Source organism: Durio zibethinus, chromosome 26 (genome assembly GCF_047325235.1).
Source record: "Durio zibethinus cultivar Kanyao isolate XHJ-2024 chromosome 26, ASM4732523v1, whole genome shotgun sequence".
NCBI classification, from domain to species: Eukaryota; Viridiplantae; Streptophyta; class Magnoliopsida; order Malvales; family Malvaceae; genus Durio; species Durio zibethinus.
Genome location: NC_143187.1, coordinates 16,998,117 through 17,022,503, shown reverse-complemented (window position 1 = coordinate 17,022,503; position 24,387 = coordinate 16,998,117). Strand labels below are relative to the sequence as shown.

At 34.0% G+C, this 24,387-nt stretch overlaps 1 protein-coding gene across 1 annotated transcript in view; it reads left to right on the top strand.

Moving 5' to 3' along the window:
- Positions 1–24,387, top strand: part of LOC111275328 (calcium-transporting ATPase 9, plasma membrane-type-like) — a 33,305-nt gene that overhangs the window by 6,214 nt on the left and 2,704 nt on the right. Inside the window, exons 5-29 of the mRNA XM_022860615.2 lie at positions 3,220–3,335; positions 3,426–3,557; positions 3,659–3,748; positions 5,350–5,419; positions 5,594–5,664; positions 5,753–5,836; positions 5,915–5,992; positions 6,068–6,139; positions 6,933–7,016; positions 7,099–7,181; positions 7,267–7,375; positions 8,616–8,671; positions 8,796–8,838; positions 8,945–9,028; positions 15,194–15,331; positions 15,533–15,598; positions 15,678–15,776; positions 17,614–17,724; positions 18,491–18,658; positions 19,677–19,736; positions 20,019–20,183; positions 20,267–20,383; positions 21,262–21,360; positions 21,492–21,629; positions 23,782–23,882. Of these exons, the coding sequence (XP_022716350.2) occupies positions 3,220–3,335; positions 3,426–3,557; positions 3,659–3,748; positions 5,350–5,419; positions 5,594–5,664; positions 5,753–5,836; positions 5,915–5,992; positions 6,068–6,139; positions 6,933–7,016; positions 7,099–7,181; positions 7,267–7,375; positions 8,616–8,671; positions 8,796–8,838; positions 8,945–9,028; positions 15,194–15,331; positions 15,533–15,598; positions 15,678–15,776; positions 17,614–17,724; positions 18,491–18,658; positions 19,677–19,736; positions 20,019–20,183; positions 20,267–20,383; positions 21,262–21,360; positions 21,492–21,629; positions 23,782–23,882 (2,434 nt within the window). The remainder of the gene's footprint in view (positions 1–3,219; positions 3,336–3,425; positions 3,558–3,658; positions 3,749–5,349; positions 5,420–5,593; positions 5,665–5,752; positions 5,837–5,914; positions 5,993–6,067; positions 6,140–6,932; positions 7,017–7,098; positions 7,182–7,266; positions 7,376–8,615; positions 8,672–8,795; positions 8,839–8,944; positions 9,029–15,193; positions 15,332–15,532; positions 15,599–15,677; positions 15,777–17,613; positions 17,725–18,490; positions 18,659–19,676; positions 19,737–20,018; positions 20,184–20,266; positions 20,384–21,261; positions 21,361–21,491; positions 21,630–23,781; positions 23,883–24,387) is intronic.

Genomic DNA, 24,387 nt, shown 5'->3' with positions numbered 1-24,387 from the left:
TTCCAAGTCACCATTTAAGAATACATTCTTGATATCAAGTTGGTGGAGAGCCCAATACAAGTTGGCTACTAGTGACAATAGAACTTTAATTGAATTGAGTTTAGTTACTAGAGCAAATGTCTCCTCATAGTCTCATAGTCTATGCCATAGGGTTGAGTGAACCCCTTTGCAACAAGTCTAGCTTTGAACCTGTTTATACTTCCATCTACGTTGTGCTTTATTGTGAAGATCCACTTACATCCAACTGGGTTTTTTCCTTTGGGCAAATCTGAAATTTCCCATGTCCCATTTTTCTCTAGTGCCTTGATTTATTTAAGAACAGCTACCTTCCAATCTAGTTCCTATGTATTTTGCTTCATTGAGTAGACTATCAGTTCTTTTGTTTTTTCTTGCATTAACTTTAGGGTTTGAAGAATCAAGAGTGGTCTAAACAGGTTGGGTTTTGGAATCTGCATGGTTGATAGGTTGGGTAGGTTGAGAATCTGGTTTTGAAGGGGCTGGTTGAGATTCTAGTTGTGAAGGGCCTGGTTGGGAATCTGGTTTTGAAGGGGGTTGGTTGGGAAATTGGCAAGTCAATAGCTAAGAATTGATAATCTTGAGTAGTATGCTCCCCCTGAATATCATTCTTGCTGTAGTATGGAAGATTCTCAAAAAAGGTGACATCCATAGAGTTATAGAATTTTTTTGTGATGGGTGAGTAACACCTATAGCCCTTTTGGTTTGGGGAATAACCAAGGAAGATGCATTTTAAAGCTTTGGGATCAAGCTTGCTGCGGTTTTGTTGGCTAATATGAACAAAGGCAATGCGGCCAAAGAGTTTGATCGGAATAGAAGAGATCAACCGAGTTTTTGGGTAGGAAGCAAGGAGAGTTTGACAAGGTGTTTTAAAGCCAAGAATTCCAGAAGGCATTCGATTAACTAAATAAGTTGCAGTGAGGACAATTTCTCCCAAAAAATATTTAGGCACATTGAAAGTCTACAAGAGAGACCTAGTCACTTCTATCAAATGTTTGTTTTTACGTTTGGCAACCCCATTTTGTTGTGGGATGTCAATGTAAGAGCTTTGATGAATGATGCCATGATTGGTGAGGTAAGGGCCAAGAATAGAGTTGAAGTATTCCCTTCCATTGTCAGTTTTAAGGACTTGGATTTTGGCTTGGAATTGGGTTTGTAGCATGCTATTGAAGTTTTGAAAGATTTGGCTAATCTCGGATTTTTCTTTCATAAAAAATACCCAAGTGAGTCAAGTATGATCATTGATGAATGTAACAAACTACCTAGAATCTGTGATATTGTTAATTCTTTACGGTCCAACAATGTCATTGTGAATCATTGAAAAATGTTGAGATGATTTATGGGAAAAGGCTAGGGTAGGTATTACGGGTGTGCTTGGAAATTTGACAGTTTCGCACTGAAAATCTTTAGAGATGTTATTGAATAATGAGGGAAATAGCCTTTTTAGGTATGAAATATTTGGATGTCCTAATCTATAGTGCCATAACATGATAAGGTTATCTTTACTAGTATTAGAGGCTAAGGTGTACAAGAGTTTGTGGTCTTTCAAGTGCATCATTTTGAAGAAGGGAGTGCCTTGCACACATCCTAGCACTGCCAATATTCCTCCTTGAGCCCAATTCTTGACATTCACACAAGTTGGAAAAAAATTTAGTGACAACATCTATCTTTCGTAAGCTTACTGATAGAAAGTAGGTTACAACTTAAATTAGGAACATGGAGGACAGAGTTGAGTGTTATGTCTTTCGAAACTACAATAGCACCTGTTCCTGTCAACTTTGAAAGCGACCCATCAACAATTTTTACAACAAAACTATCATAGCAAGGTCTATATGTGTTGAATAAGGGTCCATCTCCAGTCATGTGATCTAATGCTCTTGAATCAACAATCCAAGATTATGTATTTCCCCGTTGAACACTTAAGGCGTTTAGAAAATTACCTTTTTGTGCTAGTAAACTAGTTCCAAAGGTTGTAGACTTATTTTGAAGGGTTTGTTGGAGCATCACCTCTTTGTGACTTTCCTTATGCCGTACCTCTGCAGAAGAAGAGTTCTCACTCATGCTAGCCATAATGGAAACTCATGTGGCTATAATCTAATGGTTTAGGTCGACTTGCTTTGATACCATATAGAAAACTTAAAGAACAATTGTCCTTATTTCTTCTTATTCTATCTACAATGAAGGAGTACATCTAAATAAATAGGAACAATGAAGTTCCTTATTAGGAAACAACTTACATGAAACGAAAAACCAAAAATAACAAAAGGAAGGAGAATTGTTCTATTTTGAAATAGAAACAAATCGTTAAAAACTTGACAATCAGAATAGTTGACTAAATTAGAAGAGTAAATGAGAAATATTCCCAAAATAAATTAGGAAATCAAGCTACACTAATGTAGGAGAATCAAATCTGCACTAATGTAGGAGAATCGGATTTATACACCATGGAACATCAGTTTTATGAAAAGAATTTTAAAAAAATAATATTAAATACACCAAAATCAAAGATTTTTTTATTAAATTGATGTTTTATGAATAAATTGTTATTTTCTATTAAAGGTTAAAATGGTACTTTTATATTTATTCCCTTTATATTTCTTGAAATTATTCTCACTGTACATTAACCTTATTTCTACCTCTATTTTATTTCCATGAACCAAATCTGGAAATACTTATTTCAGTTTTATTCCCATTGTATTCTATTCATGCGCAATAACTATTTCTTTCCACAAACGAAATTTACCCTTATAGTTGGGAGGTTCACTTCGACAATTGTCTATTCATGGTTGGCAAATCATGCCATACCCCCTCACTAATAGTACTGGTTTTTTTTGTTCTTTTATAGGATACTGCTTTATTTTCTTTTTTTTGTGTCTCAATTATTAGCCAATTTCGAAGGTTTGACACTTCTACTGATGTTTCAACCAAAATTAATGTTTTATGGCTGTTTTTGATCAAAATGGGATTGTTATGAACATACTTTGTATGAATGTGCTAATCTAGCTTTGCATTCATTTTCTCTTGGGAATCTTAACATAAGAATCAAATCTAATTTTGTTTTTTGCTAATGTGATCTTATTAAATTGTTTTATTGTGATTTTGTTTGTTGTGGAGGAGCATATTACTCAACTCTAAGATTGTTTTCTTTAGTTTTTTTCACATAGGTTTTTTTACCTTCACGTTAACCTATTTGTGCTATTTCAGTATCTGGGTCACCAGTTGCATCACCAGTTGCTGCTGGTGATTATGCTATTGGACTAGAACAGCTTGCTTCAATGACCCGGGATCATAAGTTATCTGCTCTTCAACAATATGGTGGTGTAAGTTACCTATGCATGTAATTTTCCTTGTTTTACTTGGTGTTTCTTTCATGGTTCATTTGTGTTATTCATGGTGGATTCCTTCATCAGGTTAAAGGGTTGTCAGGTCTGTTGAGAACAAATTTAGAGATCGGCATTAATGGGGATGAGGCTGATTTGTTAAAACGGAGGAATGCATTTGGATCAAATACATATCCACGGAAAAAGGGACGGAGTTTCTGGGTATATTATTTGTTTCTTTGTCCTTATTCTTTATTTCTATTCTTGCAATTATGGTAAAAATTGTATTGGTTACTGGTATTGATACCTATGCTGTTTCATAGAGGTTCCTTTGGGAGGCATGGCAGGATTTAACCCTTATCATATTGATTATAGCAGCTGCTGTGTCATTGGGGTTGGGAATAAAGACAGAGGTAAAACTTTTCTTCCTTGCATTGTATTTACTAACACTATGTTTGGATTGAAGGGAAGGAAGAGAAAGGAAAGGAAAAGAGTGGATAGTGGGAAACCTTTCCTTCATTTGGATTGCACTTGAATTAAAAGAAAGTAAAGTAAGGGGTGTTCAATAACCCTATGTTTCCTTCCCTTTCCCATCCTTTTACCCCAATTTGAGGGAATTGAAAAATGGGACCTCCATTTCCTTTATAACTCTCATTTTTCAATTCCCCCTAATCAGGAGAAAAGGAAGGAAAGGAAAGGATTAACATTAAGCTTGAAATGACTAGTATGTTGTTATTCTCTTTTTCATTTTTTTTTCAAGAGTATTGGTATGCTTTAGTGTGCCATATACCCACGCCTCCTTCTCGACAAGAAATTACGCATTCTGGGCACCCATGTGGCCATGTCGCTAAGACATCAGCTTTGTATTAGATGTATCTTAGTGGCATGTATTGGATTTTTTTGTGTATTATTGTTTAGCTTTGGACATGGTGTTTTTTGATTAGGCATGTGTTATTTTAGTGTTTTATAATTTTTTAGTAATAAATAATAGTGTATTTTAGTTAGAAAGTAATGATAAGTTATTAATGGTAATAATATCAGCACTAGATTTTAATAATTAATTACAAAGCCAATCATATTATTCATGAAAAACTTTATTCAAAAGGTATAACAGAAAAAGTTTATTATAATGTATTCTTTACTTTTCCTTTCCACTTCTTAACCAAACAAGAAATTTAAAACTCGTTTCCTTTCTTTTCTTCATTTTTTAACTAGCCAAACAAAGGAATGATGCATTTTTTCCTTTAAAAATGCTACCCAAACATGGTGTAAGTTTTGTATCCTTGGTAATGGTACCCTTGCCAGAGTGATAACTCCCCCCTTTTTCTTTGGGGCTTGAAAGTTTTAGTGATTTTATTATGCCCTTTTGCGTGACTAGGGACTTTGTTATATGCAATGAATTTATTAAAACCAAAGAAGTTAAAATGTAAAGGCAGTAGAAATGCTAAATATCTGTATATGTGAGTGATTATGTGAAGCGGAAGTGTAATTTTAAATTTCAAGTACTTTTTGATCTTATCTTTAATCTACTTCATGTGATGTTCTGAATGAATTGCACTGTTCTGAATTTTCTATATTTGCAATTTTGCATCTCCCTGGATGTATAGCATTATGATGCTTGTGTAAAGCATGTGTTGACACTATGTTTTTTAAAAATCATTCTTGGGCATATGGATGTCATTGCATGTTCTTTTGGTATGGGTTTATTCTTAGTTCACAGGTTCCATAGCAAAGAAATATATTTTAATCCTATTCCACTCAAATGAATTATCAAATACAATACCTACTCTTTTTTCTTACACTACTATTATTTTGTTTGTTTTTGTTCCCCTGCTTTTATCACTAATAACTTATTAACTTTTTGTTGGTTGTGTTGGTCTACTTTGCATTGACTTTACTTTTTCTTTGTTTCACTCTTTGTTATTTCTTCTTTTGTTGCCCTTACTGCTACTTATCCCTCTTTTTCCTTTGTTTTTTTGATTGTTTTAATTGTTCTAATTGATATCCTTTATAGGGTTTGAATGAAGGATGGTACGATGGGGGTAGCATTTTCTTCGCTGTTTTTCTTGTTATAGTTGTTACAGGTATAAAATTTGATAATCTCCATAAATAGAATGCAGTAGTATCTAAGACCTTTCCACTGCAGCATCCTGTAATAAAAGTTTGCCTTGGCTTGTATAATGTTAGTGCTTTTATAAGCAATATAATTGTTTTACTGCAGGATGATCTGTTTCTAACATTTTTTAATTATGTATTAGCTACCAGTGATTATCGTCAATCTCTTCAGTTTCAAAATCTAAATGAGGAAAAGCGAAACATCCAACTAGAGGTGTGTTTTCTTACAGTATGAAAGCATCCGTTTCTATTGGAACCTTAAAATTCAGTTTTATATTATTATTTTTTGAATATCCTTTCAGGTCATGAGAGGTGGTAGAATTGTGAAGATTTCAATATATGATGTTGTTGTTGGTGATGTTGTGCCACTAAAAATAGGTGATCAGGTGGGTCACCCAGTTTTTTCTTTGGTGCATTGATATTCATGTGCACTCAGACTCAGTAATGTTGAATGTTTTGGTTAGGTCCCGGCAGATGGAATCTTAATCACCGGCCATTCTCTAGGAATTGATGAATCTAGCATGACTGGAGAAAGCAAGATTGTAAGATGCTTGTTTTGGTAATGCATTTATCTGATTCTCAGGCTAAATTGTCTTTAAGCACAAGTTTTCTTATAGGTTCACAAGGATCAAAAAGAACCATTCTTGATGTCTGGCTGCAAAGTTGCAGATGGTGTTGGTACCATGCTGGTAATTTATATCTTGCTCTTTTCTTTCCTTGGTGTTCATGTTGTGCATTGCGATGATCTCTGCTAATTTATTAGTTGTGTAGGATGATGTTTGCGACATCCACTAAACTTTCTAGTCTTTCTTGTGATGGAGCTTGTGGAGAAATAGTAGGAATTGGTCTGTGCTTTTGTTTTGGCATTGCACTTATGTGTTTCTAATCGTTGCTTGATCTGTTTATTTTATGGTAGTGTGTTTTATAGAGAAACTTTGAAAGCTGGGTTTTTATTTGAGATAATGATTCTTTTTTATCATTTAACTCAAATTATCCTTCATGTTTCAATTCATTATATGATATGATTCTTGTACAGAATTAGTAGTTCAATAAAGATTGTTAGTATTGCTTTATGACTGCTAACTAGATTTTGCTTGTTTATGTATGTGTTGCTAAAATGTTTTTTTGTAGGGATTTGAAAGAAGTTTTTTTAATCTGCTAAAAAACATACTAGGTTTATAGGATGAATTGCAGAATGTTGTTTTTTTTTTTTTTTTTTTAACTAAGGACAGCAAAATTTCAACAAACTGAAGCACCTGATTGGTAAGCTTGCATGTGACACTTGATGGTCTGTGTCTAAACACTGCCTTTATCCCTTTAGTAGTGATTTTGTCATGGGAACAGATAGACTCTTCTGTAGATTCTGATTTTCACTATCTCTTGCATCATATTTGATCTTTCTTTAACAACTTGGATAGTCTAGACTGGTTTGCTTTTTCACTTTCAAGCCATTGAAAAATCGTCTTTCTTAAATTATTGTAGGTGACTGGTGTTGGAATCAATACTGAGTGGGGATTGTTAATGGCAAGTATTTCAGAGGATACTGGTGAAGAGACCCCCTTGCAGGTTTCATCTTACTGTGCCTTAGCAGTGCCTAATTCCAATTAGTGTGATGCATCTTAAGCTTATTATTCATCATACACTATAGGTACGCCTGAATGGAGTTGCAACTTTTATAGGCATAGTTGGGCTTGCTGTAGCTGTTTCTGTGCTTGCTGTTCTTTTGGTCAGGTATGTTAAGAATAAATAAATTTTTACTTTCATGCTAGATAAACTGGATGTCATCTAATGCGTTAATATTTGATTGGTTTTTTAGATACTTCACCGGACATACAGAAGATCCAGATGGAAATAAACAGTTTATCAAAGGACGCACTAAATTTGATGATGCATTTAATGATGTTGTTAAAATTTTTACAATTGCAGTAAGTACACTTAGTCCCTTAGGTCATTTTTTGTTATAGAAGGAGAATGAGATAGTAGTTATTAAGGTATAGAATAGAGTGAGAATAGAATGGAATGACTATTACATAGTTTGGTTTATTAGTAATTGAATGCATCTATACTATTATATGATGGGGAGTAACTGAGTGTCGTGTCACTAGTTAAGTGACACCCAACTCAGTGAAATTACAAAAAAAAATAAAGAAGTAATAATAAATGGACAAATTAAGGATATAAATGTTATTTTACCTTCCTATAAACGAGGATTTGGGTCTCATTTATTTGATTTTGTTTTTCTTCGTCTTGCAATTATAAAACTACTCATTTCTTATTTTAGACTTCTTTTTCCATTCCACCTATTTTTCCTCTGTGTGCCAAAATCTAGTTAGGAATAGTGTTCATTTGGAATAATACCGTGGGATATGCAATAATAAAAATAAAAGAACATTTTACTTTATAGTAAAATAATAGCAGTTCTTTTATGTATTTATTTTTTGCTTCTGTTTTTCTTTTCTTTCTTCATCTTCCTCTCACCAGGACCAGATCTAGTGGCTGCTACACTATTTTGGTGTTGCAACAGGCCAGATCCAGCTCTAGGGGTGCCTTAACATTGAAGATACTGGCCACAGCTTGGCATGGCCAACTAGCGCACCTTTATTGCTGTGAGGGTCTGATTGGGCTGCTGGCAGCCAGATCTGGCCTCTTGGTGTGCTTTTGTGGCATTGCCAGTGCTAACTCTTGCTAGTAGTGTACCATTTATGTGCTGTCAGAGCTAGACAACCATATGTGGCTTTTGCTGCTTAGTGTGCCCTTGCTGGGCTGCCACAGCTAGGCAATTATATTTGGCTGTGGCCCTTTTTTTTTTTTTTTTTTGTTTTCAGGCCACTAATGGCTGTTGGATTGTTAGCACCTGCTAATGTTCTGTCTCCATGCTATATGGATAAACTTAATATTCAAAATCTTTTTAAGTGTAAAAGTATCCACAAAATAGTGTCTCTAACTATAATCACAGATATAGCTAGTACCTTGGGGAAGTGGGAAATAGTATTCCAAAATTGACTGGAATAGCAATACCTATAAAGTGAACCAAAAATGGGAATGATTGTTCCATCTGAAATAGCATTGGAATTGAATAGCTATTCCCATGAAGCAAAGATGATGTTAATATTTTTATGTTTATTTAACTGTAAGTTCAAGATTTCCTGACTCAGGGTTGTTCAGGTTACAATCGTTGTTGTTGCTGTGCCTGAAGGGCTTCCTTTGGCTGTTACCTTGACGTAAGTTGAAGTTTGAGCTTTTGGTTCTTACTGTACTAACAAATGAGCTCGTGCTGTAGTCCATTTTCCTCTACTTTTTCTACTCTTTGATTCATGGTTTTATTTTCTACTTGAACTTTTACAGTCTGGCTTACTCAATGCGTAAGATGATGGCAGATAAAGCTTTGGCAAGTTCTTTTATTCTAGTTTTTAAATGTTTGACTTCCATGATTGCTTCTTTATCAAATTCTTTTGGTTTAATAGCATCTTTATCTAACAGACATAGATATACAGGTGCGTCGTCTTTCAGCATGTGAAACCATGGGCTCTGCAACAACAATTTGCAGTGATAAGACTGGAACATTGACTTTGAATGAGGTTAGTTTTGTGTGCATTTTGTTATCACCACTATGATTTTGTGCTTTCTATATTCACACTTGATAGATGGGGAAATGTCTCTATATATGTTGGGCTCCTTCCATTACAAAGAGACTTACAAGAGGAAAGTAGCGACTGAAAAAGTCGTAAAAAAATTATGGATTCCTTTCTATTGGGGCTTATATAACCTTTTCGTTTCTGTTAAATGAAATAGGGTTAGGGCTTATATAACCTTTTAGTTTTCTAATATTCTTCTTTGTTCTAATTGTAGTTAAAATATATTGTAACTTAGTAAACCTTAAGTGTAAACTATTTGGATTCTACCAAGTAAATTTTTTTCTTCCTTTCCACCTTATTTATGGCCTTACTTTTTGAAAGGCATTGGCGCACCTAATCCGTAGTTATTCTTCACAACCTGTGGTTTATGTTCCCCCTTACTTCTATTTATTTCTATGTATATTAAATAACTGTCACATTCTATGTATATTAAATCACTCTTACGTTCTAGTGTTTTCTTATGTCTTTGGTGTACGTGTCTAAGAGCCAATTTAGCATTGCTTTTGCGGTTTAAAAAAATTTGGGTTGGACAATGTGCTTTTAAAAAGTGTGGTGAGAAAAGTGTGGTTAGAAATTTAAGTGTTTGATATTGCTATGAAAAAGTCATGTCAGGAATTGAAATGTCTAAAATATATGTATAAAATAATAAAATATTATAAATATAGAGATAATAAAGTGATTTTCTATCCCAAATGCACTCTTTCACCTCAAAAGCACCTTTTTTGCACCTCTTGAGGAGTTTTTTGGTTTGGATTGGAAAACTAGGCTTTTAGACTGAAAAGCCAACATTTTTTTATTGTTTAACATTGCGTTTGGGTCAAAAGCAGCTTTTGCTATATTCAACATCAATGCTAAACGAGGCCTAAATATTATTCTTAGTGTATCATCAATAGGTACCATCTCTATGTACTTAAGAACGGTTTCATTTCTTATTCCATATTTCTTCCATTACTTCTCAACATTCTTATTTCAGCTTCTCTATCTTGTTTCTATCTGTTTCCTAATTGCTTAACAATTAAGATGATAAGTGAAGAAATCTCTAGAATAAAACTATTTTATTTTTTTATATTTTTCTTATTACAATGCTAGAATTGCATGTATTGGCTAAAGACTGAATATTCTCAGCCTTAAAACCCAAGATTTTAATGCATTAAAACACCAAATCAAAGGAGTAATTTACTCTCTACGCATAATAGAAAAATATTTAATGGATTTGGTGTAACTATCCAAATCACTTCTTATTCTAAAAATAAGAGATTTAACTAAAATAGATAAAGTCAACTAATCAAGTAATAATGAAGATTAGATTTTCACACTCCCCTTCAAGTTGGGTGGCGTGCCTAGCTTGGACTTCAGATTCTTGAAGTTGTTTCGAGAGAGAGTCTTAGTATGTGTGCAGTTTGGAGATGTGGGAGTATAAACTAATCTAACAATTCTTTCCTCTGTCTTCTTTTTGATGAAGTGACGATCAATCTACTGGATTCTTTTGCAAAGTTCTTTAACTCCCCTAGCAACCTTTTCAGCCAAATTCCCTCACATATGCCATGAGACATAGCTTTAATCTCAGCTTCCATGCTACTTCTAGGCACTACAAATTGCTTCTTACTTCGCCAAGTAACCAAATTTCCTCACACATAGGTACAATAACCAGTGGTTGGTCTTCAGTCAATAATGGATCCAGCCCAATCAACATCAATGTAAATTTTAACATTTCGGCGCAATGTCTTCTTAAAAAATAACCCTTTGCCAAGACTCTTCTTTAGGTATTGTAAGATTCAATACATAGCCCTCAAATGTTTCTTGGTTGGGTTGTTCATGAATATGTTTACCATGCTAATTGAAAAACCAATATTTGGTCTTGCATGAGAGAGGTAGATGAGTTTCCCAACAAGTATTTGATATCTACCCTTATCTGTTGGTGGGCTTCCTTCTTCCATTCCTACCTTATTCATTGTGTCCATAGAGGTGTCAGCAGGTTTGCATCCAAGCATTCCAATTTCCTTTAGTAAGTCTAGGACATACTTACGTTGTGAAACAGAGATGCCATTCCTTGAGCGAGCTACCTCCATGCCAAGAAAATATTTGAAGTGTCCTAAATCTTTGATTTCAAATTCTTTGGCGACGAGGTTCTTTAGGTTGCTAATTTCTTCCACAGTCTCCAGTAAGAATAATATCATCCACAAACAATAAGAATGGCTATTCTTCTTTCAGGTGAATGTTTGACAAACATGGTGTGATCGTTCTGGCATTGTGCAAAACCATACTTCTTTACCACTTTTGTCAATCTATCAAACCATGCTTGTGGGGATTGTTTGAGACCATATAAAGACCTTTGAGGCTTGCATACCTTGTTAGAATTGTCTTGGTTTTTGAATTCTTGAGGGATTTCCATGTAAACTTCTTCTTCTAGGTCGCCATTAAGAAATGCATTTTTGACATCTAGTTGGTGGAGTGGCCAGTCTAGATTTGCTGCCAATGATAATAACACTTGGATTGAATTAAGTTTAGCAATCGGAGCAAATGTCTCCTCATAGTCAACACCATAAGATTGAATAAATCTTTTTGCAATAAGGCGAGCTTTGAATCTATTAATACTTCCATTTGCATTGTGCTTGACAGTAAAAATTCATTTGCACCCAATTGGATTTTTTCCTTTGGGTAGTTTTGAAATCTCCGATGTTTTGTCTAGGGCCTTGATTTCTTCCTAAACATCCATTTTTCATTTTGGTTGCACAAGTGCTTCAAGAATATTATTGGGAATCTGCATATTGTTTTGTGTGGTAACAAAAGCATGATAACTGGGTGATAAACCTTTATAAGAAACCACATTACAGATTGGGTGTTGAATACATGATCTCACATCTTTCCTTAGAGCAATCAGTTGACCAAGATCAGCAAAAGATTCAATTGAATCAAATTCAGTAAGAGTGTTACTTGTGTTGGTTTCAAGTATCTCTGGAATCGGTTTAGATTCTTGGTTTTACTTTGGAGGTGCACATTCTCCTATATCCTTCTGAGTTTTTTGTCTTCTTGAATAGTCAATCAATTCTTTGTTTGTTTTCTCTTGTGTGGACTTCGGGCTTGGAGGATCTAGTTGTTTTGGACTTGAAAGGGAGTTGGAGAATTTGGTTTGATGTTTTGGACATGAAAGGGAGTTAAGAAGTGTTTGGTGGTTCAGTAATAGGATCTTCCTAAAGCTGATATTCCCTTGTGATTAATTTCTCCCCCTGAATGGTAGTCTTGGGAAAGCAAGGTTGATTTTCAAAAAAGGTAACATTCATGGAATGGTAAAATTTCTTTGTTACTGGTGAGTAACACTTAGAGGTGTAAATGATACATTAGTACTCGCAAGCTACTCGGATTCCACTCGAATAAAACTTAAATTCGGCTTGGTTATTATCGAGTTGAGCTCGAGTTTGAATAGCTCGACTTATTGATTAAGCCAAATTCGAGCATTCTTATACTCGGCTTGAGTACCTCGCGAGCCTAATCAAACTTTTATATTTTAATTATAAAATATCTCGAACTTGAGTTCGAGCTTAAGCACAAATAATTGAACTTTTGTTGAATATAAGAATCGAGCTTATTTTTACATGTTAATTGAGCCTAATCGAACGAGCTCAAGTAGCTCAATTTTTGTCTCGAGTCAAGTTCGAGCTAAAAAAATAAAACTCGATTGAGTTCGAGCCAAGTTTTGAGCCTCGAATTTGGAATCGAGTTTGAGCTTGAGCTTAATACTGTATTGGCTCGAACTCGATCGATTAGACCCCTTGTAACACTTGTATCCTTTTTGATTCAGGGAGTACTCGAGAAATATGCATTTGATGGATTTGGGATCTAATTTGCTTTGGGTTGGTTGGCTGGTAAGAACAAATGCAGTGCATCAAACACTTTAATGAGAATAGAAAAGATGATTCAAAGGTGAGGATAGGAACTAAGATAGGATTGGTAAGGGCTTTGAAATTTCAGGACTTGAGAAGGCATTCTGTTTATAAGATATGTAGCAGTAAGAACAGTTTCACCCCAAAAATGCTTTAGTACATGGGCAGCCATCATGAGGGATCTGGCAACTTCCAACAAATGTCGATTCTTTCTTTCAACAACACCATTCTGTTAAGTAGTGTTGACACATGAGCTTTGATGAATTATACCATGCTTCATTAGATATGATCCAAGAATTGAATTGAAGTATTCTCTCCCATTATCGGTTCTCAACACTTGGATTTTGGTTTTGAATTGAGTTTGGATCATATTGTTGAAGTTTTGGAATAATTGGCCCACTTCTGATTTTTCCTTCATATTTAATACCCAAGTAACCCCAGTGTGATCATCAATAAATGTGACAAACCATCTGGAGCCAGTAATGTTATTTACACTGGGGAGACCTCAAATGTCACTATGTATCATTGAAAAAGGATGGGATGATTTATAAGGGTGATTAGGATATGTGGTACGAGTATGTTTGGATAGTTGGTAGTCTTCACATTGAAAGTTGTTAGGATTTTGATTGAATAATGAGGGAAACAACCTTTTGAGGTACAAAAAATTTGGATGACCTAACCGATAGTGTCACAACATGATCGCACTATTTTTGTTATTACTGGAGGATGAAGCCACACAAGAGGTCTTTTGATATTGTCTTTCAGAATCATTAGCTCTTAGGACATAGAGTCCTGCACACATCTTAGTATTGCCAATCATCTTTCCCGAATTCAAATCCTGAAATTCACACATATTTGAAAGAAATTTAGTAACACACTTAAGGTCTCTTGTAAGTTTGCTTATAGATAATAGATTGCAACTTAGATTTGGGACAAACAGAACAGAATCAAGTGCTATCTCATTGGAAATAATAACAGAACCTGTACTGGTTACTTTTGAAAGTGACCCATTAGCAATTCGAATTGTGAAATTTTCATGACATGGGTTGTATTTACTAAATATAGATGCTTTCCCATTCATATGGCCTGAAGTATCTGAATCTACAATCCATGAATTTGATTTCTCTAGTTTTATACTCAAGCCACTTAGAAAATTACCTTATTGTGCTAAAGAACCTGTTCAAATAGAAGTGATAATGTTCTGCAGTGATTGAGAAATGGTAGCTCGGAGGTTAGAGGTAAACTCTGACAGCGGGCTCTCCTTTTGATTGGCCATGTTGGACTCCAAGTGAAAACTTTCAAAGTTTCATATTGTGCTCTAATACCATGAAGAAATCTCTAGAATAAAATTATTTTATTCTTCTATATTTTTCTTATTACAATGCTAGAATTGCATGAAAATATATAGGCTAAAGATTGAATATTCTCAGTCTTAAAACCCAAGATTTTCATGCATTAAAGCCGCCAATCAAAGAAGTAATTTACTCTCTACACATACTAGAAAAATATCTAATGGATTTGGTGTAATTACCCAAATTACTTCTTATTCTAAAAATGAGAGATTTAACTAAAATAGATAAAGTCAACTAATCAAGTAATCATGAAGATTAGATTTCCACAATAAGCATAGTTGATCTTATGCTATTTTGTTATTGTCCCTTTCATTTCAGCTATTTAGTTTTCTGATTATCACATTCATGCATTATGCTTAACAGCCTGTTTTTTTCTATTCACGAATGATTGATCAAAAATTCTCAAAATTATACTCCTAGGGACTTCTTGACTACCAATTCTCAATCAAAGTCTAATCCATGTCTCTAAACTTACTAAAATGCATCCCATGCAGTCTAATAATACTTTTCTTCAGTGAAAACAGGCCCTGCATGTGAAACTTTTCTACATTAGTGATGATATGCACGTGCGCGCGCACACACAACCACACACACACTTGATTGCAGTATCTTCATCTCTTTCTCATCTCAAATTTGTGCCCTGTCTTAAGATTTTGGCTAAACCATTGACAAATTCTTCTGCTTGTGCCTCCTTTTTTTTTTTTTTTTTTTTTTAATAATGCCATATTTCTATCCTTACTTGCTCTTGTTCGGTCAAAATGTTTCACATGGTTTTTCCAAGAAGTTTGGCTTATTGAAATTTGTTTAGCAGTTTCTATTTTTTAATCCATTTGTTTGAAAGCTTTTAGATATCAGTCTGATTACTAGTATCTCAGATGACTGTTGTTGAAGCTTTTGTTGGGAAAAAGAAGATGGATCCACCTGCTGATTCTTCCCAGTTGCACCTATCAGTTGTGTCTCTGTTGAGTGAAGGAGTTGCACAGAATAGCACTGGGAATGTTTTTGTGCCTAAGGTAAGATTATTTCTGTTATTTATTCATCTAATTCTTTATGCTAAGGTCAAGATATAAATAATTATTCATGCATAAGAAAATATTAGTTTTTGTCTAAGCTTAAACTGTTTTGCATTTTTGACTTATTAATTTTCTGTTGATTACCTTTGTTATTGCTTATAAGTCACAGGAAATCTTACTGAATTACATTTGCTTTTCCAGGATGGTGGTGATGTTGAGATTTCTGGATCTCCCACAGAAAAAGCTATCCTTTCTTGGGCAATAAAGGTACCTGCATAACTTGTTCCACATCTACTTTACATGTACTTTTGTTTGTACATACTAATCATTGAAAACTTTATTGCAGCTGGGGATGAAATTTGATATTATCAGATCAGAGTCCACTATTCTTCATGTTTTCCCTTTCAACTCAGAGAAAAAGCGAGGTGGTGTTGCATTACGACAGGTAGTGGCTTCAGTCTCACTTCTTGATGCTTTCTGACTTTGTTGATACTACGATATTGGAAAGCTTTAAATGCAATTATCATAAGTAACTAAAATAATTACATTCTTTGTTTTTCTCTCCTGGGAATATTGACATGATTGTGCATGATTATTTTACAGACATTGGATGTGTATTTGAGCTTGACAGAAGCATCTTGGTTATTTCCTCAATTCTCTTTTTTTCCTTTTTTTAAGGAAGATGAAATTGTTCAAACTTTTGACAGACAGGTTTCTTAAGCATGAATTATAAATAAGCACATTTTCCTGCCCACACCAGTTTCTGGTTTCAAACATATCAAAGAAAATTTTGGCCTCTTTGAACTTTAGGTCAGATGGTGGTGAATTCTAATAGCCAATTGCAATTGGTGGTGTCTTGCTGTATGAATTCAAATCATTGTTAGCCTCATTTTCAAATTTAATTGGTACCCTGAAACATTCATCAAATCATGTAGAGTGGCTGATTTTTTAATTTCAGTTTACATTTCATTTTAGATGGTGGTGAATTTGAATGCTTATCGTAATGAATGTTGTCTGTTTATATGAAATCATATCACTATTAATGCATTGAATGAACATTCAATCAAAATGTTAGGTGACAACATTTTCATTCCAATTTATAATTGATATTGTGAGTGTATTATTGGACTGGGATAGGGACATGAATGCTAGAAACATTTGTTGTCCAGAACTTCTTGACTGGGTCATGCAGGCTTGTCTTTTGTTTTATTAGGCTGGTGGATTGAGAAATAAATCGGCCAAACATAGGCTGGTTTATTATTTTGTATTTTGGGACTTATAATACTAAGTGAAAAGTAAGTCCTTAAAAAAATAGTAATTAGAGAAAAAAACCTAGGAGAGAAAGAGAAGAGAGAAGAGTGAAAGGGGTAGCAGAAGCTTGTGAGGTGGCATAGAGGGGGGAGCTGGGGGAAGGAGGTCTAGTCTGTGGATGAGAGAGAAGTCTTAAGGGATAATACTAATCTGGCACCCCCATGGCTAACCATGCCAGAGCTGAATCAGCTTGCCCCTCCTGTGCTGAAGAAGGCAGGAGCCAGATATGGCCCACTCAGTGGGAAAGGAGGGTTAAAGAAGAAAAAAAATGAAAAGGCAAAAGAGAAAAGAAAAATGGAAAATAGGTTAATGGGTTTTGGGAAACAAAGGTGGTTCTGTTGGGTGAAAAAAAATGTTTGGGTGGATGATAAGAGTTTTGGCCTTGTAATTTTTGGTGAGAGAAAAGAAAGATAAAGGTAGGAAAAGAGATTAAGGAAAAAGAAGAAAACAAATGTGAAAAATTTTATTATTCTGGCCTGTTTCTGATTTCTCTCTTTGCCCTTATTTATTTTTTTCTTTGCTTTTTTAAATATTGTTCTTATCAAAGTTTTGTAATTTTAAAAGAAGATACTGACTAAAATTTTTTTATTGATTTATACTTTTAAAAATGGAAAAATTTTGCCTTCCACAGTGAAATGCAGTGGATTTGCTAGTATTTTTTTTCTTATTCAGCCTTTGTATGAGATATGGATCTCTTATGGGATTTGTGGAGTTTTGGTGTAGGAAAACACTGATTCCTAGCTGTTCTAAGTATTTAACTTGCCTATGTACTTTGATGCTAACTTGATCAAGCTTTTTTACTTGATGGGAATATGGCTGAAGTGTGGTTCAAATGCTTTTTGGTAGGATTTAGTTAGGTGATGCAGAACATTAAAAAATTAAAACTTTTTTGCGTGATATTTTGAACTGTCAGGACTATTGATATTAATAATTTAGACAATGTTGATTAATGAATTTTTTCTATTTTGCAGTCTGATTCTGAAGTTCATATACACTGGAAGGGAGCAGCTGAGATAGTTTTAGCCTCATGTTCTGGATATCTTGATTCAAATGGTTGCTTGCAATCCATGAATGAAGATAAGGTTATTGATTATGTATATTCTCACACACAAACACATGCATGCACACTCTTGGAAGATATCCTAGGAAAAGATATGTTAAGGGAACTTCCTTCTCATTTCTGATACACACACACACACACACACACAATTGTCCTCCAGAATTATCTTTAGCTTTTAAACATTTTTACCATTTTTAGGCTGACTGCTTGCTGTATTAATAGGTATCTGATGTTATGCAGACTTATTATTGACGTAGGGAAACCATGTGTAAATACATTATGAAAGAATGGTTGTTCATTAGAAATAAAACCTCGTGTTAAATACATTAGGAAACAAAGGTTGTCTCTTGCTCAGAAATAAATTGCTTTGTCCATAATAAGTCTACAATTTACTATTGCTTGATTGTAAATTGGACTTTGTTGCCACTGGTTCCTTCCAGAATACATTAAATTAACCTATGTGATCATTTTTTTATTACATAATTATATTAGTATTATGTATTTGCACACAACAATTTTTAAAGTTGTTCATGATTCCTAAATTCTTTTTATCTGTTTCATTATTACCACTTAAGATAAATTTTTCTGCTGTAAGTTTGTTTGTCATGCTGCCTATTATTTATACCAGTTTCATGGTAACTGACATGTTTCTTTGCAGCATTGCATTTTGTTAATTGGTGTTTGAGAAAATTTATGCAAGGCATCAGTTCCTTCTAACCATAAATAAATGAGCAATGATTCGATATCAGCATATGCTTTTAGTTTTATGTTTAACCTCCTTTTTACAGGAATTTTTTAAGGCTGCTATTGACGAAATGGCTGCAAATAGCCTACGCTGTGTTGCCCTTGCATACAGATTATGTGAAAAGGAAAAAGTTCCTACTGATGAAGAGACCTTTAGTGGTTGGGTCTTACCTGAAGATAACCTTGTTTTGCTTGCTATCGTTGGTATAAAGGTACACATTTTTTAGTATAAGTTCCCCACTTCTTTTACCAAATGGCATTCTACACAACTGATTATCAATATATTTGTAGCTTGTCTATCTTTTTACCTTTGCCTCTATGTTTGATATCTACACATGAATTTATGCCAAGCAGCTCTGAATGGCAACATGAAGCTTTGCATCAACAATGGAAGCAACTCCACTTTCCCTTCTAAGTGCTACATTTTTATGAGATATATCACTAAAAAAATGTTACATGCATGCACATACAAGCAAGTAAATCTGTTGCTAGAGACAAAATTACTCATTGAAGTTTTGGCAATGATCTATTTAATCTTTATGCCATAGCATTTCTCCCTTTTTTTCTCCACTTTATAACATTATAACGCCATTCTTTTTGTGCATGTTGGAATTTAGGAGTACCGTTAATGCTCAACTTATTATGAGTGCTTTGTCGCCACAGAGATTGCATCTTCTATTTTCTAATTATTGAATATGTTCTGGTCACTAAATGTCAGTACTTAAAAAATTCATTGTTTCTGCTTCGGTCATTGCAAAGAATTTACTGACCGATCAATGGTTTTATGCTGATACAAAAAGAAAGCTTAAATTCCCTTTCACATAGGCCCTCAAGTTTGATTGAGAAATATGCCAACAATGGAATGCTCCTGTTATTAGATAATAATCATCTATTAAAATGGTGGATTTCCTTGAACACTTGTTAAAATTTTTTTATACAGCTCCATTATTCTCTTCCATTTCTTCATAATTATTAGTTTGGATACATCGTTCAAATGTGATGTTACTTTTCGTGCCAAAATTCTAGAGTTGTCTTTTCCCTGTGTAGAAAGAGTTTGGATGCATTCTTCTTCATATTTATGTGCAAATGAGCCAAAAGGGTCCCCTTGGGGTTTTGCCAGTTTTGTTCAATTATTTGAATTAATCATGAATAGTCCTGCTTCATCGTGAACTAGATTTCTTCTCAAGTGCAACTGCTGCCTTTTTTAGCTAATAGAATTCTCACCTGCAGGATCCTTGTCGCTCAGGTGTCAAAGATGCTGTGAGAATATGTATGGATGCTGGTGTTAAGGTAATTTTGATGGCTTTGTAAGATTAGCTTCAAACGATATTATTATACCCTTGGTGCCTAGCAATGCTACTTTTATAGATTTCATATGTTGAATTGTCAAGTTCTCCATTCCTTTGGTTTTATTTATTTACTTTTTATTTTTAATTACTGTAACTTGAAACAAATACTTGATATTTTTTATGAATGATAATGCTTTATGCAAAACTACACAGAAATGTCGATATATAACAATTAAATTACATGAAAATCACAAATTGGAAACCTAAATTTTTTAATCTTTAGGTACGCATGGTCACTGGAGACAATATCCAAACAGCAAAAGCAATAGCTTTGGAGTGTGGGATACTTAGTTCTGCTCAAGATGCTGCTGAGCCTACCATCATTGAAGGGAGGGTGTTCCGTGCCTTACCTGAGAAAGAAAGAGAACAAGTGGCCAAGAAAATAACGGTATCTGTTGGCTACAATTTCTTGATTATATTATATTGCCTTTAGTTCCTGATAACTTCTCTCAAATTGAGAGTGTTGTGTAGGTAATGGGGAGATCTTCTCCAAGTGACAAGCTTTTGTTTGTTCAAGCCTTACGTAAGGGAGGGGATGTTGTGGCTGTAACTGGAGATGGTACCAATGATGCTCCTGCACTTCATGAGGTTTGTTTGTAGGTTAACTTCGTTAGTTTTTTTTTTTTTTTTTTTTCTTGTAATGATGATGCTTTACGATGCGTCTTATATGTGCTAAGCATTGACTTAGGGTGTGTTTGATAAACCATTGAAAATTTTAATGATTTTATTTGTTTTTCAATATGTTTGATAAATTATTTTCAGAAACCACTTAATGGAAGATTTTCAATCAAAAAAATGTTGAAAATGCTCAGTAGCTTTTAGCTACTTAATGTATGACGTCAATTTTTATTTAAGGATTTTTTTTAAATACATTAAGCTTAAATTCTTTCCTTTTAAATATTTATTCTTTCTTTTGAAACTTTTATGAATTAAAAATAATTATAAAACCATATTCCATTTTATAATAGATAAATAAAACATCTACTAACCATTTAACTTTCTATAGCATACCAAACAACTTTTATATCATAAATTCAGTTACTTAAATTTTTCAAAACTTCAGCATTGAATTTGTTCAGTTTATCAAACGACACCTTAGTATCTCGTGTACCCTCAGTATACTTTCATATCCACTTTCATACCCATTTACAAATGCCAAATTATATGCCCTTTCTACTACAATATTGTACCTTCACTGATGTAATAATGTAAAAATTGTGTGACCGTTAGTGATATGTCATCGAACGTGGAAAATAGTTCTATTGCATACTACCAGCTATGTAAACTATCATGCAGCAATTTCCTTCCATTCAAAACTTTGTTCCTAAATTTAATGAACCCTTACTCTGCTTATAGTACTGCATGGTGACTACACCATTTCTTCTATACCTTATTTTGCTTATCTCCCCATTTTTTTGCTTTTTTTATTCAATGTTGATTGCATTTTTACTTTTTCTGTATTTTAGGCAGATATAGGTCTATCTATGGGTATTCAAGGGACTGAAGTTGCAAAGGAAAGCTCAGATATCATTATATTGGATGATGATTTTGCTTCAGTTGTGAAGGTCAGTGTGCGCTTTCATGCTTACACATAGATATTATTGTTTCCTCTTTTCCTGTATCCTGTACAGAATTTGAGGAAAGGCTCATATCAAATTTCCAGCAATTGCAGCTCAGTATTGTATCCTTCGTGTAGGTTGTTCGCTGGGGTCGTTCTGTCTATGCCAATATACAGAAGTTTATACAATTCCAGCTTACAGTTAATGTTGCAGCTCTTGTAATTAATGTCGTTGCAGCAATATCCTCTGGTGATGTTCCTTTAAATTCAGTGCAGGTATGGCTCTCTCTGCCCCCCACTATGTCCTTACATCCCTTCTAATTTAATTTGATTATAGTCAAATGGTTAGACCTTAATAAATGTTCCCTAATCTCTCCCCCCCCCCCCCCCCCCCCAAAAAAAAAAAAAATGGTTGAAATACCCAAATTTACCCTGACTCTGCCTATGAAATTTGGTTTTCTGGTTAACTGTTCTATGGAGTGTTGAAAGTTATGCTTTTCATATTAGTACCATAGCATCATCATCGAGGGTATGAATAATCTATGGATTTCTTTTGTTGTGTGCATCCTTGATGATGTATGTTTTGTAGATGGGTTGGTTCCGTAATTACCAGAAACATTTTACGTTTCATTACCCATTATGGGAATGGGAACAGGATATTCTCTTTAGCGTATTTTTGTTGTAAGCGGGGGATAGGCTTAGACTTAATTGGTAGCTATTTTGTGTTGTACTATGTGGTAAAATAGTTATTGGGTTGCCTATACTTTTGATTATTAGTGATTGTAAGCAATTTTTTATGAAATAAATTATTTTAATTTAATGAAGGTGTTGGAAGGGGATAGAAGTGGTTTTTCCTTTTAATAAATGTAATGAGCTTTTCTTTTTCTTGAAGGCTCCGGTTGGTAACCATGAAATGACTTCCAGAAGATATTTCCTCGTTTTCCCATGTTTGGAAGGGAGAAAATAGCTTGGTCAACTATAAATAGTTTTGGGTCAAAAAAAACAATTAAGACACATGGATTTATCTTCCTTATTTTAGGACATAAGACAATTTCCGTAGACTTGGACTCCGCTTTGCTCCCATCTCCCTCAGCAAAATGCACAAGCTGCCCATCACCAGCCACCATGAAATCCATAGATCTCTTCTGACTCTTCATCTCTTTTATTATTCTTCCCTCTTTGATTTTTCACAAACCCAAAAATCATTCCAACCTTAGATCTCCCTCTACTATCTTCAATCATCCTCCACCTTCTTTTACTTCAATCTGCGTCACCATCTTGTTACTTGGATGTTGCCTCTTGATCTAAGAACGGAGAATATCAATTCCCTGGAACCCATCACTGATGCACAGATTTCCTTATTTTTCTTCATGAAACCATAGGTTATTAAATAATTGGGGTTTTATCCATTGGTGATGGTTTGTTTTGGAGGTCTGACAGTGCTTAAGTTCATTTGTTTGATTTTTTTTCTTTATGCTACTAGCCTGCATAGTTTGAGAGAACAAATATTTAATTAAACCACAAATTCTTGGAGTTTGAAGTTCTTGGAACTCTTTTTCTGCTTTCATGGAGTTAGAAAAAAGGCCAAAATATGATGGAAAAAGATTTTTCATTTTATACCAAATATTACAAAATGTTTTTGGTAGAAAATCCAGATGTCAGAAAATTTTTTATTTTCAGGAAAATTTTTTCTGGAAAATGTCTTTTTTTTCTGAAAGTCATTTTCATGGTTACCAAATGGAGCCTAAGAGTGTAGATGGGCTTTTCATGTTTTAAAAATGGGTATTACAGTTTAGGCTATAAGGTCAAAAAAGCTCTCAAACAAAAATTCAATAATCATTAAAGCCCCTATCATTTTATTGCAATCAATTAAGCCCTCGAACATCTATTTTCATCAATTGAGTCCTTATTAAATGAAAATTGGTTAATTGTCCACACCCATTTCCATCTAGTCGAGGGCTTAATCGGGGTGAAAATATATTTTAAAGGGTTTGATTAGGTGAAAATAGATGTTTAAGGGTCAATTGAATTGAAATTTAAAATTCAAGGATTGATGGATTGCAATAAAATGTAAAGGGTTTAAATGATTATTGAAAAAATTTTTTTTTTTTAACTCTTTTGCTTACAGTTTAAAAACCTGAATAACATTAATTTATTCAAGTTCTGACAAGGGGTAGGCCATGAATTAACTAGCTGTTCATTCATAATTTTTTCAATCTCTATCTGTCTTATGTGGAGATTAAACTTTAAAATTAGTGAGTTTCTGTTAGAATAGAGTTAAAACTTCATGTTGTTTTCGTTGAGGTAAAGAAAGGAGAACAACTAGTAATAGAAGTTACTGTAATTTGGTCAACCTAAGCAACTATGTACGTTAAAAATGTCTCTTTACAATGACCATAAGTTGAATGTTTGAATTCTCTTGGTACAGTTACTATGGGTTAACCTGATCATGGACACTCTTGGAGCACTTGCATTGGCTACCGAACCTCCAACTGACAACCTTATGCATAGGTCACCAGTTGGCCGAAGGTTTGAATCTTTTGCTCATGCGAATATTCCATAGTGTATTTTGAATTGTAGCACACTGGTTTTACAATTAGCATCAATTGTGCAAGCATAGATGTGGCAATCATCTATCAGATTAATTATTGATTAACATTAACTTATTTCTGTATTCTGATGTGTAAAATACTATAGTTTTCTGGCCCTTACAAATACTTTAATCTTTTGCTGAGAAAATATACAAGGTTTTCACATTTTGAGGAATTTCAGAAACCTTTAACATTTGGTTTATCTTTGAAATATTTCCGTGCCTGGCACTAAGACTTTGATGATTTTACAATAATTCCTTTTTAGTACTTCTCAATTCTTGGATAATATGGTTTGAAAGAAATCTAGTTTCCTCATCTAGATTGCTTTTAACTCTTCATATAATTTTGTTGTCAAATATCTGGGGCTTTTTTTTTTAATCTAAGGTGGTCAACCCTCAGCATATTACTGGAGAGGAAGCATATAGTGAAATGTTGCCGATTCA